This window comes from Acomys russatus, chromosome 15 (assembly GCF_903995435.1).
Source record: "Acomys russatus chromosome 15, mAcoRus1.1, whole genome shotgun sequence".
In the NCBI taxonomy this organism is placed as follows: Eukaryota; Metazoa; Chordata; class Mammalia; order Rodentia; family Muridae; genus Acomys; species Acomys russatus.
The window spans coordinates 57126793-57146194 of NC_067151.1; the positions used below are offsets into that span (position 1 = coordinate 57126793).

The 19402-nt window shown below is 44.0% G+C and overlaps 1 protein-coding gene across 1 annotated transcript in view; it reads right to left on the reverse strand.

The window, feature by feature from the left end:
- Mnd1 (meiotic nuclear divisions 1) overlaps positions 1 to 13917 on the reverse strand; it is a 57623-nt gene extending 43706 nt beyond the window's left edge. Inside the window, exons 1-3 of the mRNA XM_051156846.1 lie at positions 13859 to 13917; positions 6185 to 6250; positions 2356 to 2413 (exon numbers count right to left, since the gene is read on the reverse strand). Coding sequence (XP_051012803.1) covers positions 2356 to 2413; positions 6185 to 6250; positions 13859 to 13861 — 127 coding nt within the window. The 5' untranslated portion in view covers positions 13862 to 13917. The remainder of the gene's footprint in view (positions 1 to 2355; positions 2414 to 6184; positions 6251 to 13858) is intronic.
- Positions 13918 to 19402: the final 5485 nt, after the last annotated feature.

Below are 19402 nucleotides of genomic sequence, written 5' to 3' on the forward strand. Positions count from 1 at the left end.
TAGCACTTTGAGGGCAGCAGTGAGATTGAGGAGGAAAAGGAGGACTGACCAAAGGAGTACATAGCACAGTACTGTAAGGAAACCTGTTACTTTGTATGATAATTTAGAAATAAATAAAAGTGTTCTATAAATATTGATGGTCAATATATTTCAACTAAAACTACACTTTACCTATTTATTTTTGTAACACTAGGGTCTGACACCAGGCTTTGAACGTGTTACCTAAGTGCTCTGTTGCTGAGTTCCATCCCTAGCCTTTGAAGAAAAACTGAAACAAAAAGCACGGCTCCTGGACCACAAATTAAAACATTCAACGACAGAAGGAAGGATCCAAGGAAACCAGTGTTCTCAACATGGGTGGGAAACATGGCAGTGTGTATCTAAAGCTTTACATAGATGCCTTTTAAGACATTTCACTTGTATGAACTCAGCTATAGAGCATTAAGATGGACATACATGTTTGTCGATGCATTTTTATCAGTAGCAAAAGAAATTGGAAACTAGGCCAATAACTGGATTTTCAAAAGCACAGTGCAATGCTATAAGACAATGTTAATGCTATGGATAAACACACACTGCATTGTATAGAATGTATAATATAGAAGAGTGAAAAGGCAATTCACATTAATCTGACAGTAGTTTGGATGGCAGGTAAAATGTGATTTTTACTTTCTTCTTTATTTTTTCCACAAAATAAGCGTGTATTACCCTTCAGCTAAGAAAACTAAAAGTCGTGAAATATTAAGCAATAAAGAAACAAACTAGTTCCAATATTTGGGACTAAGATTTAAAATCGGAATCTATTAGTCACACTTACTTTTCAACGTACAAACAACTGTATCTCTATAGTAATATCCATGTAACTTTTTCCTAAAGCAGATCTCTAACTGAAAAACTTATTTTAAAATTAAAGATCTAATACATAAAATTGATACCAAATGTGCAAAATACTCAACCCTACTCATGCAGTACAAACTAAAATGGAAGTCAAAGAATTCTAAAAATCAAAGAGTCAATTGCGAGGCTCTGTGACAGAGTGCCTAGCACCCAGGGCCCTGGGTCCAACCCCCAATACTGGAAAAGAAAAGCAAAGTTAGTGTGGATGGAAATTGGTCAAGCCTTTCCTGAAGATAATTTAAGAATACATATTCAAACTCTGAGAGGCACATAAGCCTTTATTTTCTATTTTACTTCTGCAATATAATCTAACGAGTACCATGAGAGGTGGAGAAGCACTTATGGGCAGAGTTTTAGTTTTCTCGGGTTCCATAACCAAACCCCACAGCCCAGGCACTTACGCAGCAGTTGAGATACAGCCAGATAGTACTGACTTAAGAGAGGAGAGGCTCTGTGTCAGTTCCCACTCCCACTGTTCTAGCATTCAGGACAAGAATGCAGCCAACCCAGTTACTGGTGGGGACACTTTGCCTGTTCTGCAGACAGCCTGTGTTCTCATTATGAGTGGCCTTTCCTCAGGACACATGCACAAAGATCCCTCTTGAAATGACAGAGCTTTACATATATGTACTGAGAAATAAAACTTCAGAATGTTTTCAGTGGTGACGTTAGAACAGAAAATTTTCCCCTCCTTAGCTCAGTGCTGAGAGTGCTCTGTTCTGTCTTTCATGAATGAAAACCTCTGAAACTGGGAGCAAAAATAAATCCTTCTTCGAAGCTGTTCTGTCAGGTATCCTGTCAGAAGGAAAGTCTGACTAGCAAACAAATGTAGTTTAAAAATAAGGATCTCGGGATAAAATCACCCTGGGTGGAAAATCAGCCCTCAGGTCAATGACTGTCACAGAGACAAAGGAGAAACCACCAAGACAGGAAGGATGTTGGCAGATGGTACCAGATGGCTGCCAGCAGCCAGTGGACCCCAGAGTAGCAGGAAAGGGGCTCTTCTTCAGTCTCCAGGGAAATCAACCCTGCCTCCACCTTCATGTCAGCCTTCTTCTCGAGAGCAGAGAGAAAAGAAAGACGTTTTCTTTAAGCTATCAATTCATAGTAAATTGTTAATACACCCTTGGGAAACTAATATACTATGTAAAGATACATTTGAAAAATGCTACAAAATAAATGAAGCAATCTTTACTTGTTTGAAATAAACTATAAAATAAGAGTGCATATGGGTAAAGGTATATATGCAAGTACACATATGCATTACCTTGTAATTATTCTAGGGCAGAGGCTCCAGACACAGGCTCTGCACTAATGGCTAAGAAGTGCCCCATGGGGTTTTCACAAATATAGTCATTTCTAGATACTCGCATTGTCCATAAGAGGAAAGAACACTGCAGGAAAGACTGAGCCCTGGGTCCCCAAATCCCCACCATCCACTGTCTCTTTAATACTCACTGATGCCTTTCTCTTTGGGAGCAAGCTTCTCGAGGTCTTTTAATTGGAATACATCTTTCTAGTTAAAAGGGTTTAAAAAGATGAAAAATACATAATTACTTTCTACTGTTTATTTATATTTACCGTAGTCATGTTCATAAAACATAGCATCAAAAAGTTATGTCTACAAATGGATAAATTCACTAGAATTATGCATTTTGGAATTAGAAGAAACTCTGAATCTCATTCAATGCCATCCGTAGAACTTAAGATGGACACACTTCTACATGAGCAGAGTAGTCTAATTCATGACTGGACACCAGCGAAAACCACCTTCTCATCGAAGCGGGAAACCAGCTCTGGCAGGTAACTGCGCCATCACATAACGCTGATGTTAAGAAAACCAAAACATGGGGGCCTGGGGAGATGGCTCTGTGGATAAAAGCACTCGCTGCTCTTGCAGAGGACCCTACTTTGGTTTCCAGTACCCACATGGTGGTTCAGGGCATCTGGCGTGCCCTGTCTGGCATCTGTGCACACCAAGCACACACATGGTACACATACGTACATTCCGGCCAACGTCATACACATAAAAAGTTTTTAAACAATCTTAAAACAACAAACAAACAAACAAAACAAAACAAAAACCCCCAGGCTCAGTGATGGGATGATTGCCTGAGCCCAGAATTTTGGGGCCAGCCTGGGAAATATAATAAGGCCATATCTTTAAAAGGAGGGAGAGAGGGAGGGCGAGAGGGAGGGAGGGAGGGAAAGAGAACCAATGAAAAAGAAAGAGAGAGAAGTGCTTCACTTTCTCATGCTCCACAGATTTGGACAACTGTCAAAGTTGGTTTTCATTTCACGCTTTGTGAAGCAGTTAACTCCACATGACAGAAAACTGTCCAGCTCATGCTATGGCCCAGTCACTCATCCACACATACATATAATTAAAGCATACAAAGCAAAAACAAAATGGAAAATATAGAGAGTATGACTCTTGCTAGCTGCTCCTTTCTTCTTAAGTGGTGACAGCACTTGGTCAGGGAGAGTGGGATAGTTTGAAAAGGCAAACACATTTAATCATCAGAAAGAAGCATTGTGACTCTGATGGGATGGTGATCCACTGCTTTCTAAATAAACTGAAAAAGTAAGTTCAGCTGGATGGAAACTAAGCCTTGACAAAGTTCAGAACCTCTGCTCATCCAAATGGACATGTTAAGAAACTGAGAAGAAAGATACTGTCTAAAAGAAAATATTTACAAAAATACTTCCTTGACAAAGAGGCCAGAAGCCTAGAAGTGTGTCCAAAACAAAAATAATTGAAAGTGGATAAAGGAATGAGCTGATGAGTGCAACTGTGGGCTTAACATGAGCTGTACTTATACAAATGTTTTTGAAAAGACTTCTAAAACATTGTTGGTGAACCACTCTTGATTAGATGCAGCACGGTACATGGAGCTTAGCCAGGACCTGTGATTAGTGGCAGCATGGTACACAGTGCTTAGCCAGCATCATTAGAGGCAGCATGATACACGGTGTTTAGCCAGCATCGTTAGAGGCAGCATGGTACACGGTGTTTAGCCAGCATCATTAGAGGCAGCTTGGTACACAGTACTTAGCCAGCATCATTAGAGGCAGCTTGGTACACAGTACTTAGCCAGCATCATTAGAGGCAGCTTGGTACACAGTACTTAGCCAGCATCGTTAGAGGCAGCATGGTACACAGTGCTTAGCCAGCATCATTAGAGGCAGCTTGGTACACAGTACTTAGCCAGCATCATTAGAGGCAGCTTGGTACACAGTGCTTAGCCAGCACCTGTGATTCGCAGCAACATGGTTCACAGTGCTTAGCTAGTAAATTTTCTAATTAATTCAGAAGGTGTTACACATTCACCAGCATGACTATAAAATACCCTAATGCTAACATGTATAATCATACTGCAATATTCTTTCAGAGTTTGCATTTTCTACTTAATGCCACAGAGTGAGTATTTAGTCATGACACTGTCTTTGAGAAGGATCAAATCTAATGCCAAATGCTGTAACGGACAGTATAGTAGCCATGTTTGAGTTTGTTGAAATTTTACTTATCAACAATGGAATCAGAATTCAAATTCCAGAAACTGGATTCCAGAATTGATGCTTTTCACCGCGGACCATATGCTGATTTGTTCTGAATTGCTGAGGGCTGATGTCTAATAAATTACCATCAGTCTAGGTCCCACATACACTGTCTCATTCAGGAGAAAACAGACACAGTGTTTCCCGTTGTGTTTCCAAGTTCACTGTCACCCTTTTCAATTCCATCCCCAAACTGACAGACCGAGTGAGAACGCGGCAGTGTACTATATCACAGCGTGAGGATGGAATAGCAACACACGAACCGAATGACACCAGCCTACACGACTAATGGACAGCTCTGCAGGAAAACTCAGTACTGAGCACCTGTCAGCCGCTAGTCTTCAGTGTCAAAATGCCACTGAAGGGAGAGGGTAAACGTCTTAAAACCAGAAATGGCCAACTCTGGTATCTGAGAAAATTAATACTACAAAGAACAAAGTCAGTTCACTGACCATTTTCCTTGGGTTTCTACTGACTGGAAGGAATTAAAATTGTTCTTGTTCTAAGGTCACAGGAAAAAAAAACTTCAACTCAGCTGAAGAACTGAAACACAAACTTCGTCTTCTGATCAGGGATCTTCACTGGCCCTAAAGCGTGGAGGTTAGATGCAGGCTTTCTAAAGTCCTCAGAGTCTCTGAGCTGCTTTCTTGAGAATCTCCATTATCACATGGAAAGGAATTTTGGCAATGGCCATTCCCCCATCTTCACAGGGTGAAAATAGCCAGTGGGTTAAAGGTCCTCCTGAGCCACATGGGTGGCCCTGCTTGGACTGGCTTTTTTTTTTTTTTTAAGTTTTTTTTTTTTTAAAGATTTATTTATTTATTTATTTATTTATTTATTTATTATGTATACATTGCTCTGCCTTGCTTGTAGCCCTGAAGGCCAGAAGAGGGCATCAGGTCACATTATGGATGGTTGTGAGCCACCATGTGGTTGCTGGGAATTGAACTCAGGACCTTTGGAAGAGCAGTCAGTGCCCTTAACCGCTGAGCCATCTCTCCAGCCCTGGCCTGGCTTCTTTACAGAAGAAAGGCCCATGCACAGGAACAGAGTAAAGGAAGTAGGGGCTACAGCCTGGGTTTGAACTCTGACTCCGCCACGTAGTGAAGCTGAAACTTTATTTTCTCTTAATGGCTGACACAGACATCTGGAATAAATTAAGGAGGCCTGGGTATCATCATAAACATTATGCTGTAGACAGACTGGTAAACACCAAGAAGCAGGATTCGTATGCTCCCTATAAAACCAGGCAGCCTGCTTTGTTTAAATTCTGCTAATGTCCACTCCTGCCTTCTGAGATCTTGGGTAGGCTTTCCAGACACTGTGTGTCAGGACAGGACTGACCTCATCGGACTGTACACTACATGCCCGAGCATGGTCACCACCCAGGCAGCACTCAATGAGCTATTACAATTACTTCAGACAGAAAAAGGTCACTGTCAAATATATGACTCAGAGAGAGAAGTCTGCCATCAGTCTATAGGGCAGTTTGAATAAAAGAACAAGAGCTACGGCTCTTTCCTATCCACAGCTCAGAAGAGCCAAAAACATTTGCTGAATGTTATCTGTTCCTTAAGAACCAAGGCAGTATGGGTCTGTAACAAAAAGAGGCCATTAACATTGAATTACATAACAGGAAAAAAAAAAAAAAACCACAGCATAATGTGAAAATGCATTTAGTATAAAAATTATACAAAATACTAATATTAGGGAAAACATTGTCACTTACTGTCTCAAAAAATATTTCCATCATACGGGTTCTCTTTTCTTCTGCACTCAGTCCTTTTTTCTTTGACTACAGCATAAAATAAAAAACAACAAAAAGAAGCAGTTTTAAAAACAGCTTTCACAACAATTTGGCGTTAAACATTATCTTAAAGACTTATGTGGGGGCTGGAGTGATGGCTCAGTGGTTAAGAGCACTGCCTGCTCTTCCAAAGGACCCGGGTTCAATTCCCAGCACCCACATGGCAGCTCACAACTGTATGTAACTCCAAGACCTGACACCCCTACACTAACAAATGCACATAAATTTAAAAATTAAATAAAAAATATTTTTAAAAAAGACTAATGTGATTTTGTCTAATATCATGGGTTTGTCACTCTCAAAGCCTGGCTAAAAGACACACTTTAGTGACTATCCGCCAACTCTTAAGTGACTGACAATTTCCTACACAATCAAGGACATTTTGTGGACACTTATTTTTATTTTATTTTTTGGTTTTTCAAGTCAGGGTTTCTCTGTGTGGCCCTGGCTGTCTTGCAACTCCTTTGTAGACCAGACTGGCCTTGAACTCGAGAGCCACCTGCCTTCTGTCTCCCAGTGCTGGGATTAAAGGTGTTTGTCACCACACCTTTTGTAGAAATTTAGTATTTATAAAAGGACCAATGACACGCTGCCACCGCATTAACTTTCAAAGGGCTTGCCTTTTGAAAGAAAACAGCCACTTATAAGTAACAGCTACAAGCACAAATTCTTGCATAAATACCCAAGACAAAATTAATTAATCCCACCTGGGAAGGCAGTGTTACTCTAGAAGGTTCGAGATGAAAAGGATTTGGTCAAGCTGGAGAATGTGGAGGGTGCCTTGGGCAGATCCCACACACATGATTAGTGTGAGGACAGACGCACAAGACAAGCACTGAAACAGTTACTGTGTGGGCTGTGCAGAGGGAGCAAACAACAAATACACTTCAAAGTCGTCAGGGGTCAGGACTAGGAAGAGCAAGACTGGAGTGCTGAGGAGTGGCAAGCTTAGAGTTAAATTTGAGTGTAAGAATGGGAGTAGCATGGCTGGAGAGATGGCTCAGTGGTTAGAGACCACTGACTGCACTTTCAGAGGACAGAGTGCTATTCCCAGCTCTCACATAGTGGCTCTGTCTGTAACTCCCGTCCCAGGACATCTGTCCTCCTTTCCTAGCCTCTCTGGGAACTTGGCATACACATGATGTGCAACCATACATGTAGGCAAAACATCCACATACATAAAATTTAAATATTTTAATTAAAAGAAAATGAATCGTGGCAGGAGTGTGTAGGCTCCAGCCTGGTCTACAGAGCAAATTCCAGAGAAACTTTGTCTCTGGAAAACCAAAAAAGAAGAAGAAGAGGAGGAAGAGAAGGAGGAGGAAGAGGAGGAGAAAAGAAGAAGAGGAGAAGCAGAGGAAGAGTGTGTAACATTCAAATTAAACAAAAAGAGAAGCCAAATTTCCTCAATGCAAAAATTCCAAGAAAAATAAAAACAATGTGGGAGAGATCACCTGTCTGGGACTTGAGATTCCACACTAACATGTATTTATTATTTACTCATCGGGAGCAGGGGTTGCTATGGAACATGTAAAGAGACCAGAGGAAAGCCTTTCGAAGTTGGTTTTCTCCTTTCTCTGTGTAGGTTCCACAGACTAAACTCAGGTAGTGAGGCTTAGCAGTAAGCATTGTTACCCAAGAGCCATCTCACCAGCCCTAAAATTTACGTATTCTGGATCCTTCTAAAAACTACACACAGACATGTTGTGTGACACTATTCTTTGGCAAACAGAAACAAGTGTTTACTTAGTCACAGCAAATAGAGAACTGACGACTGATCAAAGGCCAACTTGGTGGACGCATGAGTTTTGTCAGGGTTCCTTACCAGCGTGTGGAAAAGGATTTAACAGGAGCAGAAACGAGGCAAAGGCAGCTGCATTACCAAAGCCTACCCCAGCATGTGTGGCCGCTCAGAAGCTGCAACCCTGCAGCATGAGGCACACCCTGCAGCACCTCACCAAGCTGCCCAGTGTGGCTTCCCAGCAGCTCAGTCAGTGTAAGCCTCTTTCCAGACAGGTCTGCTGACCGTTTCTCCTTCCCGGCTCCTACACAGGGCCTGTCTGAGACTGACTCTCAGCAATCTTTTCTGTTTATGTATACTACGGTAGTGCTCGGCCTAGATCAGTTTCAGGGACTTCCTGAAGCTATTTTGAATTGTTTATTTACTGTTTTAATTTAATGAGCTTTCCTACAGAATTGAGTTTCACATCCCCTTAAATCAGTGGTTCTCTAACTATAGGCTGAGATGCCTTTACGGGTCACACAACCCTTTCACCGGGCCGCCTAAGACCATCAGAAAACACAGGCACTTACGTTATGATTCACAACGATAACAAAATCACACTTATGAAATAGCAACGAAATTATTTTATGGTTGGGGGTCACCACAGCATGAGGAACTGTGTTAAAGGATTGCAGCATCAGGAGGGCTGAAGACCACTGTCTTAGACCAGCCTGTTGCTGCACCTCTGTGGAAAATACTGTGTCCTAAATTCTCCTATGTCATTGCCCTTTCCATATTCTATATCTTTTTTAAAAATTTATTAATTTATTCAGATTACAACTCAATTGCCATCCCATCACTTGTATCCTCCCATTCCTCCCTCCCTCCCGCTTTCACCCTATTCCCTTCCCCTAGGTCTAAAACCGAGGGGAACCTCCTCCCCCACTATATGGTCATAGGCTATCAAGTCTCATCTTGGTAGCCTGCTTATTCTTTCTCTGAGTGCCACCAGACCTCCCCACCAAGGGGAGGTGGTCAAATACGGGGCACCAGAGCTCATGTCAGACTCAGTCCCTGCTCTCCACCTAACTGTGGAGAAGGTCCTGTCCATTGGGTAGGTCAGAGTAGGGCCACATTCCATATTTCAAGAGTTTCTCCAAGATGGGAAGTTTTAACCTTGAGGAAATTGCTACACAACTGATCACAGAAAACTAAACTGCTCATTAAGATGAAATAAGATAAAAACTGATTCTGTCCAACCAAAAACGCCATGGGAAAACATCATTCTCCAACACTTAAAAACAGGATCTCGGAATGGCACTCTGCATTTCTTCGGGCAACACTAGTAGCTAACTCATTTCCACAGCAGCAAGACCATGTGATGTTTCTTGATGCGCATGTGTGTAAGAGGGCAGCCTCCAAGTTCTTATGATCCTCTTCTCATTTCCTACTGTGGCTCCTGAACACAACAGTCTCAGAGGGATCCACTACTGAGCCCCCCCCCCCCCCCCCCGTCACCTCAAATCGCTTCTCTGATCTCGTCTTCTTTAATTTTAATTAACACTTGTAATGAGCCCACAGATCTTTCTATCTGGCCCTGAATATGCTGCTCGACTTCCGTCTCGTGTATCTACCTGCCTGCTGGACAGACTTCAAACTCAAGTGGCTCAACTGAACCCTTCCTCTCCTACACACTCCAAACCTGCTATTCGAAATCTCAGACGCACTTTGTACCTATGCCAAAGGCCTGGCGGTCATCCTAGGTGCCTTCATCTCTTTACCAATTACCAAGTCCTGTCAACACTGGTTCTTAGTTAATTCTCTAGTTATGTCCTGCCTGGTCCACCCTGTTACCTCTGCATTGGATTCAGGCCTTCATTGGCTATCTCCCGCCATCTATGTTCTGCTGCCTAAACACTTTTGTCTCAACCTCTAAATTCAGCTTTCATATCACGGAAGAAACAGGCCTGACTATCCGCTCCCTTATGCTGGGGTAGATCTGGAGCTATTTTGTATTCATATGTTAATCACTTGCCCACCGGCCCCCCCCCCCCAGATCCTTATTGTCCGAGGAGTAAATTCTCAAGTATCCAAAATGACATTGTATAAACCTTGCCTCCCAAATTATCTCTGATTCGATAATAAAAGTTGCTGACAGCCTATAGTTGGGCCCAGAGAGAAGGGAAGGCAGGACTTCCTAGGAGGGAGAAGGGAGCTATGGGAAGAAAGAAGAAAGCTTTCAGCCAGCAGACAGCTGTGACTATGGGCCTGGAAGGCACAGCTATCCACGTGGCTGGATGGGGCTGGGTGGGGCTGGGTGGTCGGGTTAACTTAGATGAGATAGTTGAGAGTCTGCCCAGCTAAGGCCTAAGCTTGAAATAGTAAAAGGTCTCGGTGTCTGTATTTCTATGGCCGTAATACCTTTGCTTAAAACTGTTGATGGTCCCAACCCTCCGAAGTATCAAGCACCCTAATGGGATACAGAAGGCCTTCATCACCTGACCCCCAACTTATGATTTAGACTAGCTCCCCACACCACCCCCAAATTTACCCTAACAGGATGAAAAACTATGCAATTTAAGTTGTAGTAATCACAATCACCATAATAAATTATTTCCAGAATTCTCCAAAGGAAGCACTCTATCATTTCTGTGCCTTGTTAAAAAAAAAAAAAAAAAAAATGCCCTTCTTTGCACACCTAAAATACCTCTTCTTCGCACACTCAATACTCCAAAGCCTGACTTGGCCACTCTCTCCACAAAGGCTCCCTCTGCTGAGCTCATGGGCTGAGCGTATGTTCCCAGGACATGCTCACACCACATTTACCGCATTCAAGAGCAAAGTTTATTTGTCTCAGCAGACTGAGAAAACTCAGGATCTCCGCTGTCCTTTGCCCTCGCAGGGATTAGCGAGCCCGGTGAGTTAGACAGAGCAAACACAGAGGCCAGCTCTGAACTTGAGGAACACGACCGACCAGAAAGACGGCCAACTCTAAAACTCTGAGCTGCTCAGACTTCGAAGCCCACAACACCCCTAAATAAACAAGACAGGGTGAACTGAGTGGCAGGAAAGCCTGCAGTCACCGGCTGGCTTGCAGAGCACTCTCCAGGAGGGGACACTGGCTCCAGGAAGCCATGGAGAACTGTTACCTAACCCTCTGGTGCAGAGCTAGAATCCACGAGTGTCCTATGAACCCCCAACACCACACTGATCTCTTACAATATCTGACCAATTACGAAGTTCACGAACAGCAAAAGGCTCCTCAGCTAAGCTTCCCATGCCAGTGGGTATCAAACTACCCTTCTCGTTCTCTGTCTGTCTGTCTGTCTGTCTGTCATCCTTGGGACTTTAGAAAAGCCAGTGCCCAGAACTGAACTACAATGCTGATGATGGGCCTGGCCTTATGCATTTAAGAACCATTCTCAGTTGCTTTAACTTGCTTTTCTCACTAGATTCCGAAGGACGCCAGGGACTCTGTGGGAGGAGGGGCAACCTGTAGTGTCTCTGTACACTACAGGGACCTGGGCCTGACTAGGGCAGGGAGGGAATGAAGACAAGACAGAACAGAAAGCTGGGATTGGGTCGTCTGGGCTCTCGGATGGAGAAACTGTAGCACCTTGGCTCTGTGTGTTCATTAGAGTTGAACAGAGAGGTAGGTTACTGCCTCCAGTGGGGTTATTACAAACAGATAAGCAAGGAGGCAGGGATATTATGCCCATCTGAAGGGGTATGCAGGGTTAACTTATCTTGGTAACCAAGCAGTAGGGGAGCAGTCTCTGTAGGGGAGCAGTCTTCAGACATAAACACCCAGAAGAGAGTAAGGCTACAGTGGACATGTGTTTCCTTCCATCTTTCCTTCCTTCCTTCCTTCCTTCTTGTTCTTTTGTTTTTGGAGACAGGGTTTCTGTGTGTAGCCTTGGCTGTCCTGGACTTGCTTTGTAGACCAGGCTGGCCTCGAACTCACAGAGCTCCACCTGCCTCTGCCTCCCAGAGTGCTGGGATTACAGGTGTGCGCCACACATCCCTCTAAGCCTGAGGCTGTGGAGCCTCTGGTGAGGCCACGCATGGCAACAGCACACACTCACTCAGGACTCCAGCCACTCAAGGCCTGCTCAGCTCCGGACATCAGGGCTTTATCACGTGGCTAAGTCGAGCCCAAATTTGGAGGCAAACCTCCTAATTATCTTGGTATTAATAAACAGTTCCTGGGAAGCCCTCCGCAATCCCCCAGAGGCAAGCAATAAGGAGAGCCTCGTGTCCTGGGGAAGTACAGTTTAGGGAAGCTCTTAATATTCAACAAATATAAAAAGGATGACAGGAATTCAGCTGAATGGTGCCATAAATTTATATTAATTTCAGGGTGACTTATCCCTGTGTCTTGTATAGCATCGTACTGCTAATCACAGTTGGAAACTACCAAGGTCAGATTTAAAATGCCTAATGTAAAAAGAGCATCATAATGACACTAGAGACAAGAAAGAAAAACAAGGACTCGGTGCTCAAAACCAGGAAGGGGCGTGTATTGATGGTAAAACAGGGATATTTTCAGATTATGAAGGGAACTCAAAGCCACCTGAGGACTATGACGCTTCCTATTTAAGTGAAGAACTTTGAACTACTTCTTAGAGTCCTGCACCTAAAAGTCTTCTCCGATCCATCGTTACAGAATTCCTACTATCAGCTCTGTGGACCATCTGTAATAACGCTTTGAAAAAAAAAAAAAAATCAAAGCCAGATTCTGTCATCCTCAAAGCTGTCTTTCTCCAGTTTCAAACTGTAGGCTTATAATTGTTTACCTAGTAAGACCCCAGTCAAGCCAAAAATAGTTATTAATTCCCGGTCAGGAAAGAGGTCAAAACCTTAACCAAAATACCATTAAACTTTTTCAGACCATATATAAAGCTAATAGCGAGTACCTACGTGAGGAGTTAGCAGCCATTAAATCCCTTAGCAGTAGGCAATTGCCCTATAAAAAGGGTTAGGTAAGAGGATAAGGCCGGCACATCAATAATACATCGCTCTTTGTAGTCGGGTACTTTCATTCTACAAAGAGAAACATGATAACACGAAGAACACTGTTGTTTTGAGTCTGGTCCGGGGCTCCTTGGGTCATTTTATGCCCAGGTGGCCCAGTTGTTAGTTTAACCACAAAGAAGCCGTTATCAGCTGTAATTACAGCTGGGCAAGTTTCTTCAAATAAATGCCCTTCAACCTGATCTCTGTCCACCCTTTGTTAACGGCCACTTAACTAAATTAAGATATTAAAATCTCGGGTCACTCTAACGAAACGTTGACGCTTGGTCGCCAAAAGTGAAAGAATGGCAGCATGAAAATTATCTAATGGGCATAAAGTCATTAAGTTCGCAAAGATAACGGGGGGGGGGCGTGGGGGGAAGGGTAGTAAGCCAGGCTTGGCAGCACACAAGGGCCCCATACCAAGGCAAAGCGGGGTGCCCTTGACTTAAAGGCGGGGCTGGGAGGTGGGGGTGTCACTGCCAGGATCTAAAGGCGGAGTGCCGACCTGCTGCTGGGCTGCTCCAGTTAGCTAGAAAATACAGTGCGGGGCGGGGGGGGGGGGGAATGGCTTGGGTGGAGGGGAGCACCGTGCTAGGCCCGTACGAGGCCCCAGGTTCTAATCCCAGCCGAACCGAAGGACACCGAAAACTTCGGCTGCGACTCCGCCACGCGTGCGCCGTGGGGACTCTGGGTCGGGAGGCGCGAGCCGGGCGGCCCCACTTGCCAGGCTTCTGGATTCGGTTCCAGAAGGCTCCGGTTGCGACCCAGAGCGGCGCGGGCCGCCAGCAGAGCCCGGACGCAGGAGGAGGCGCGGGGCCTAGGCAGGGGCGCGCGCGTCCCGGCGGCCTCGCTCTTACCATGGTGCGCGCGACGGCCTCCCTGTTTGAGTCTGGCGCCAACAGCCGCGTGGGGTGGGGCGGGCGGGAGGAAGTGCAGGAGGAGGTCGCAACGACCCCTGGCGGCTCTCAGAGGGATGCGAGACCGAGGAAGGAGCCGGGGCGGGGTAGGACGGGGCGGGGCCTGAGATGACAGGAAGGGCGGTGGGGGCGGGGACAGAGATGATGGGCAGGGTCATTGGGGGAGGAGCCTGAGATGGGCGGGACGGGACTGAGACCAGAAGGACCAGTTGGAGTTAGGGAGCGGAATGGAAAAGCTGGGACCATGGGTGGCAGCTAAAGCAGAGCAGGCTGCTGTACCCTTCCCTTCCCTCTGGGCTTACAGAGTTGCTCGCTGCTTATGTGTTCAAAATGGCTTTTGCTTCTCTTCTTCAAAGGCAACTTTGACTCTTGGCTTTTACGTGTGTGCTTTGTTTTTTGTAGGGGAGCTTAAAAAATGGGGATTTGGCTGCAGGAAATGAATACGTTTATAAAAGAATTCTCCTACCCACACCTCCAGACAAGGTTTCTCTGGGTAACCCTGGCTGCCCTGGAACTTGGTTTGTAGACCACGGTGGCCTGGGAACTCAGCGACCCTCCTAAACCTCCTCAACCTCTGCCTCCTAAGGGTTGGGATTAAAGGCATACACCACCAGCCTAGCCTAAAAAGGCACTCTATACAGTCTGGTGCCTGTGTACCGGGTAATGCAGGTGTTCTGTGTTGTGAGTGAAATCATAAATATTTTGGGTCTACCGACTGTAAGAACACAGTAAAGAGTAAGTGGGAGCTTTCCAAATTATTTCTTACAACTACTGGTAAATCTTCAAAGTTTCATCAAAATGCTAATTTATTTCATAAGATGGGATAAAGCTGATTAACAAAAATATCTAAAGCTTCTACAAAGAATAGCAATAATGGAGGGAAGGTGACATATAGTATGTATCGTCCAAACCTGCTTGCCATACTCACACCATGACAGCAGGCATATGTGTCAGAGGTGTCCCTGTCGGTTATGTGGCATGGAGCTCCCATCACATAGACTTTATTATTTTCTAAAGCTCTTAATTTGTTCTGTATTGCAATTATTCTGTTGAGTTTTCTATTCAGCCCTGGAGTTCAGGACAGCAAGTGCTCTCTCACACCCTATGCTGCTGCTGATATTATTATTATTATTATTATTATTATTATTATTATTATTATTATTATTATTATTATTGTGAAAATACCCTTTATTAGATAAAGTAAAAGCCATTCAAAGAGGCAAGCAGTTTTAGTCATTTTTCTTTTCATCACCTTACGGCAGAACTGGAATCTGTGTGTAGTCTTTAATGAAAGTTCTCTGGGTGTTTGTGGGGTTTGGTCGGCTGCCCATCGATAGATATTTTAAAGGCTGATGTCAAAGCACAGAGTCACTCAAATACCTGAGCAGAAAGTCAACTAATTAGAACTCATGCTGTATGGTGAACAGACCAGCTGAGTAGTAAAACGAGCTGTGTTAAAGTCCCTAGAGCTGTGCGGGCTTCTGGAAAGATCCAAAACAATCTGAGTGCTGTGGTGCTCAACAGGGAAGGTTAGCAAGGGATCCTCGTCTGTGGAAGGCAGTTTGCTTGACCATCACTTCACAAAGACCCTTTAAGTCTGTCCTTTAAAGGAACCTGAGCCGTTTCTAACTACTTAAAATACAAAGCCTTATGGATGAACTGCAGGATCCTTCCCCCAACCTTTCAGACTGTAAGTTCTCAGTCTGGTACACCATGGAAGGGCAAAAGATGAACAGTTAAATGGTTTGAAAAATGAGAGCTTCCTCTGCATGAGAAGATGAGAGGTGATGGGAGTCTCCTGAGCTGACTAGGAGGCTATAATCTGGCACTCCGATTCTGTTTCAGCCAACCAGGCACCAACCAGGCCTGAGACTGAGCAATATCTCCTCTCGTTCCTCAGCGGTGCTCTTGACCCCTGCACAGGAAGGTCTGATCTCTTTTCCCAGTTATTCTGTGCTGGGTAGCATGTTCACAGACTTACCCTGGTGTCCCTCAAATGTCACCTGGCAATGATGGCCGTAACCACTCAGCAGGTGGCGGTGCTGGTAGGATGTTGCCATGCTCATGGCACAGTGGCTTGGGGGACTGGGCCCCCAGTGGTGCTAGAGTCTGCTAGGCTTGTCCAATCTCTGTAGCTTCTGGAGCCCAGACAAGGAGGCTAGGATGGCTGGGCATCGAGGCCCCGGATCGGCCTGTCTCCGTCTCCCCCACTGCTGGGATTATAAACACACACCACCTTGCCCAGCGTTTCATGCAGGTTCTGGGAATGAAACTCTGGTCTTCACACCTGAAAAGCAAACCTTTTTACTAAGCTGCATGTGGTGGCTTAAATAGGAAATGGCCCTAGAGTCTCAGGTGCTTGGATGCTTGGCCTATAGGGAGTGGTACTATTAGGTGATGCGGAAGTATGTCACCATGGAGATGGGCTGTGAGATCTCACATATGCTTAAACTATGCCCTATATGGCACAGTCTCTTCCAGCTGCTGTGGATCAAGATGTAGAACTCTCAACTCCTTCTCCATCCAGCACTATGTCTTGCCTGCACACTGCCATGCTTCCCGCCATGATGAGAACGGACTAAACCTATGAGACTATGAGCCAGCCCCGATAAAAATGGTTTCCTTTAAACGAGTTGCCATGGTGTCTCCTTCACAGCAATATAAACTCTAATTAAGACATTGCCTCTCCAGACCCTTTCCCATGAACAAGGGGCCCTGTGTTTTCATTTCACGCCAGGCCCCATGAATCGTGCGGCTGACACTGCGTTAATCTCAAGCCCATAGAAGAATAAGGTGGTGTTATTGTTGTTTGTTTTTTTATGTGCTGGAGTGGAGCCAGGGCTTTTGCTGTCCTCTGGCAACTAGAGCAAGTACCTGGGCATGCTGCTGGTCATAGAATACTTGCTACTGTGTATGTGTGACAGCACCCGGAACACTGCTACATGCACGTCTATTTCATCAATTGGACTGTACGCTCCTGGGTGATACAGGTTTCATGGTCCGTCTTTGCAGCCCTTCCACTTAGCAGAAACTCTAGTATGCCACGCATGCTTGTACTATAGGAGGACAGGGTTCTTGAAGACTGAATGTGTGCCTGCCTCCCTTGCTTATCTCCTCCGTCGCTTCTGCAAGGACAAACTGCAGCTTTAACTGAACCCTGCTGCTTTGGAAAGGGGCACAGCTGGCTGCTCGTGAGATGTGTCCCAAGTGAACAGATGTGAGGCACCAGATGATGGGAGGTTCTCTTCTCTATGTCTCATTGACTCTAAAGAGTCCCACGATGGCAATGCCGCCTGCTCGGAGAATAGGAAAATTAACAGGTAGGAGGCGGGAAGCCTGGTGCAAGCTCATGGCCAGCCTGGTCTACGTGGTAAGTTCCAGACCAGCCAGAGCAACATAGCAAGACCTTGCCTTAGAGTAACCAAGACAATAATAATGAAAACAAAGATGGGAATTAATAAAATAAATGTTATTACACAGTCAGTAGCCGGTGATGTCAACGTGGGATTTTATTCTAATTTCTGTTTGTTTTTAATCTCTGCTTGACCACCTCTTTCAGAGTTCCAGGCTGTTCTGAAATAGAAAACATTTAAACATGACAGCTTGGACATGAGACATTATTGGAGAAGTGTTTTTTTAAGTTTGAGGATGGGGTAACGAGATTCTTTGAGATTAGTCACATATACGTATCATCAAGCTCCCTGTCTCCCAGAGGACTGTGTGATGTGGTCTCTACATGGCTCTGTGGCTTGCAGCACATCTCCAGTAGTTTGACACAATACAGAATAGTACAGAAATATTTACTATAATGGACTCTGTTGATATGTTTGTGATCTGAGAAGTAATAGTTGTAGTGAGGTCCACTTGAGTCTCTGCCCCCGGTAGTGTCTACCATGACCACAGAAGGCCATCTTATCTCGAAATTCTTTGAGGTTTATAAGTAAACACACTGCCCATTGGGTCAAGCTTTCCCCCAATTCCTGTATCATATACATCCTGGATGCTACCAAGTGGTTAGCAACACAACCAAAAAAATGGTACTCAGCTTTTCTTCTTTAGTCCAAACAGTTTAGTTCATAAGGTTATTGTGTAGTTTAAATTCTGATTTCCTGTCTAAATGTTGTATAAACTCTGCTCCCCAATTGTCCCATGATATGTCAATAAAGCAGCTTATAGTCAGTTGATGAGCAGGGGAGAGAACAGGGCTGGACTTCCTGCAGCCAAGAGAGGAGGAGTTAGAAGAGGAAGCAAGGGGTTCAGCCATGGATAGAAGTCCAAGGAGGATCAGGAGGAAGGAGCTGGAGCTGAGGAAAGCTACAAAGCGCAAGTATCGCTGGGATGCTTGCTGGGAGTAAGACAAAAATAGCATAGAGGGTTAAGAACAGACTTAAACTGCTCAGATTGTGTTGTGGAGCCTTGTATTATAAAAGAGTCTCAAGTATTTGTGTGATAGCCTGGTTAAGAAATAAGTTAAGAGAAACAAACATTGTTTTATATAAATAACTTCAACACAATATTGCAATCTTCTTTCTACATGTTTTAGAGCAACCCCAACTCCCCTTCACTCAAGGAACAATCTGCTAAATAAATGTTCAGTCTGCAGGTGGAGAAAACAAGCTTTATTATAATGATTTGAGTTTTTGTGCATGGTAACGGTATACACACAGATCTTGTTTCTCCTGTGTTTCAAGACAGAATTAATTTAAAGTTTTATTATAGACTAAAGCATCCAAAATACTGTGGTACGTATGTAGCTACGGACATACAAACACACTGATGCACAGCGTCCATTCTTCTATTTAAATAGGCAGTCAGCATTTCAATTCATAAAAGAACGTATGAGGAGGCTATATCATTATCGATGGCAGAGAGCACAAGACCAGCATTCTATACACAAAATGTATGAAACAGATCTGTCAAGGTGGAATGTACAAAATCTTAAAAAAAAAAAAAAAAAAAAAGCAAAAACAAAGGGAACAAACAACCCTCATACTCAAAGGCAGGCTCAGAAGGCTGCACAGTCGGGAGTGATAGAAAGAATGTTAGCAGAGGACATTTTGTTGGTAACACAACATCCCATGTCGTAAAGCAAAAGCATGGAGGTTAAGGCTGTGTTGCTTTCAAAAGTTAATGGAAATGCCGTACATTCATTGGAACAACATAGCTGATTATTAATCTCTTCTAGAATATTAATGAACAGCATCCATACATTCTCCACAAACAGACCACACAATCACTACCACACGGTCTGTCATTAGAAAGTGTTTTTGAAGATTAGCATCGTGATTTGTAGCTTAGTGTCATTTAAAACAAGACCAAAAAAAAAACAAACAAAAAAAAAGCATTTACTTATACCAAACAAATTTTTAATGGGCACTTAGTTACCTTTATGGCAATATTAGATTCCTAGTTATCAAAAATAGTAAAATAATTGTAAATTTTAAAACCTTGCAACATTTACATAAATTAACAGTATTAGGACTT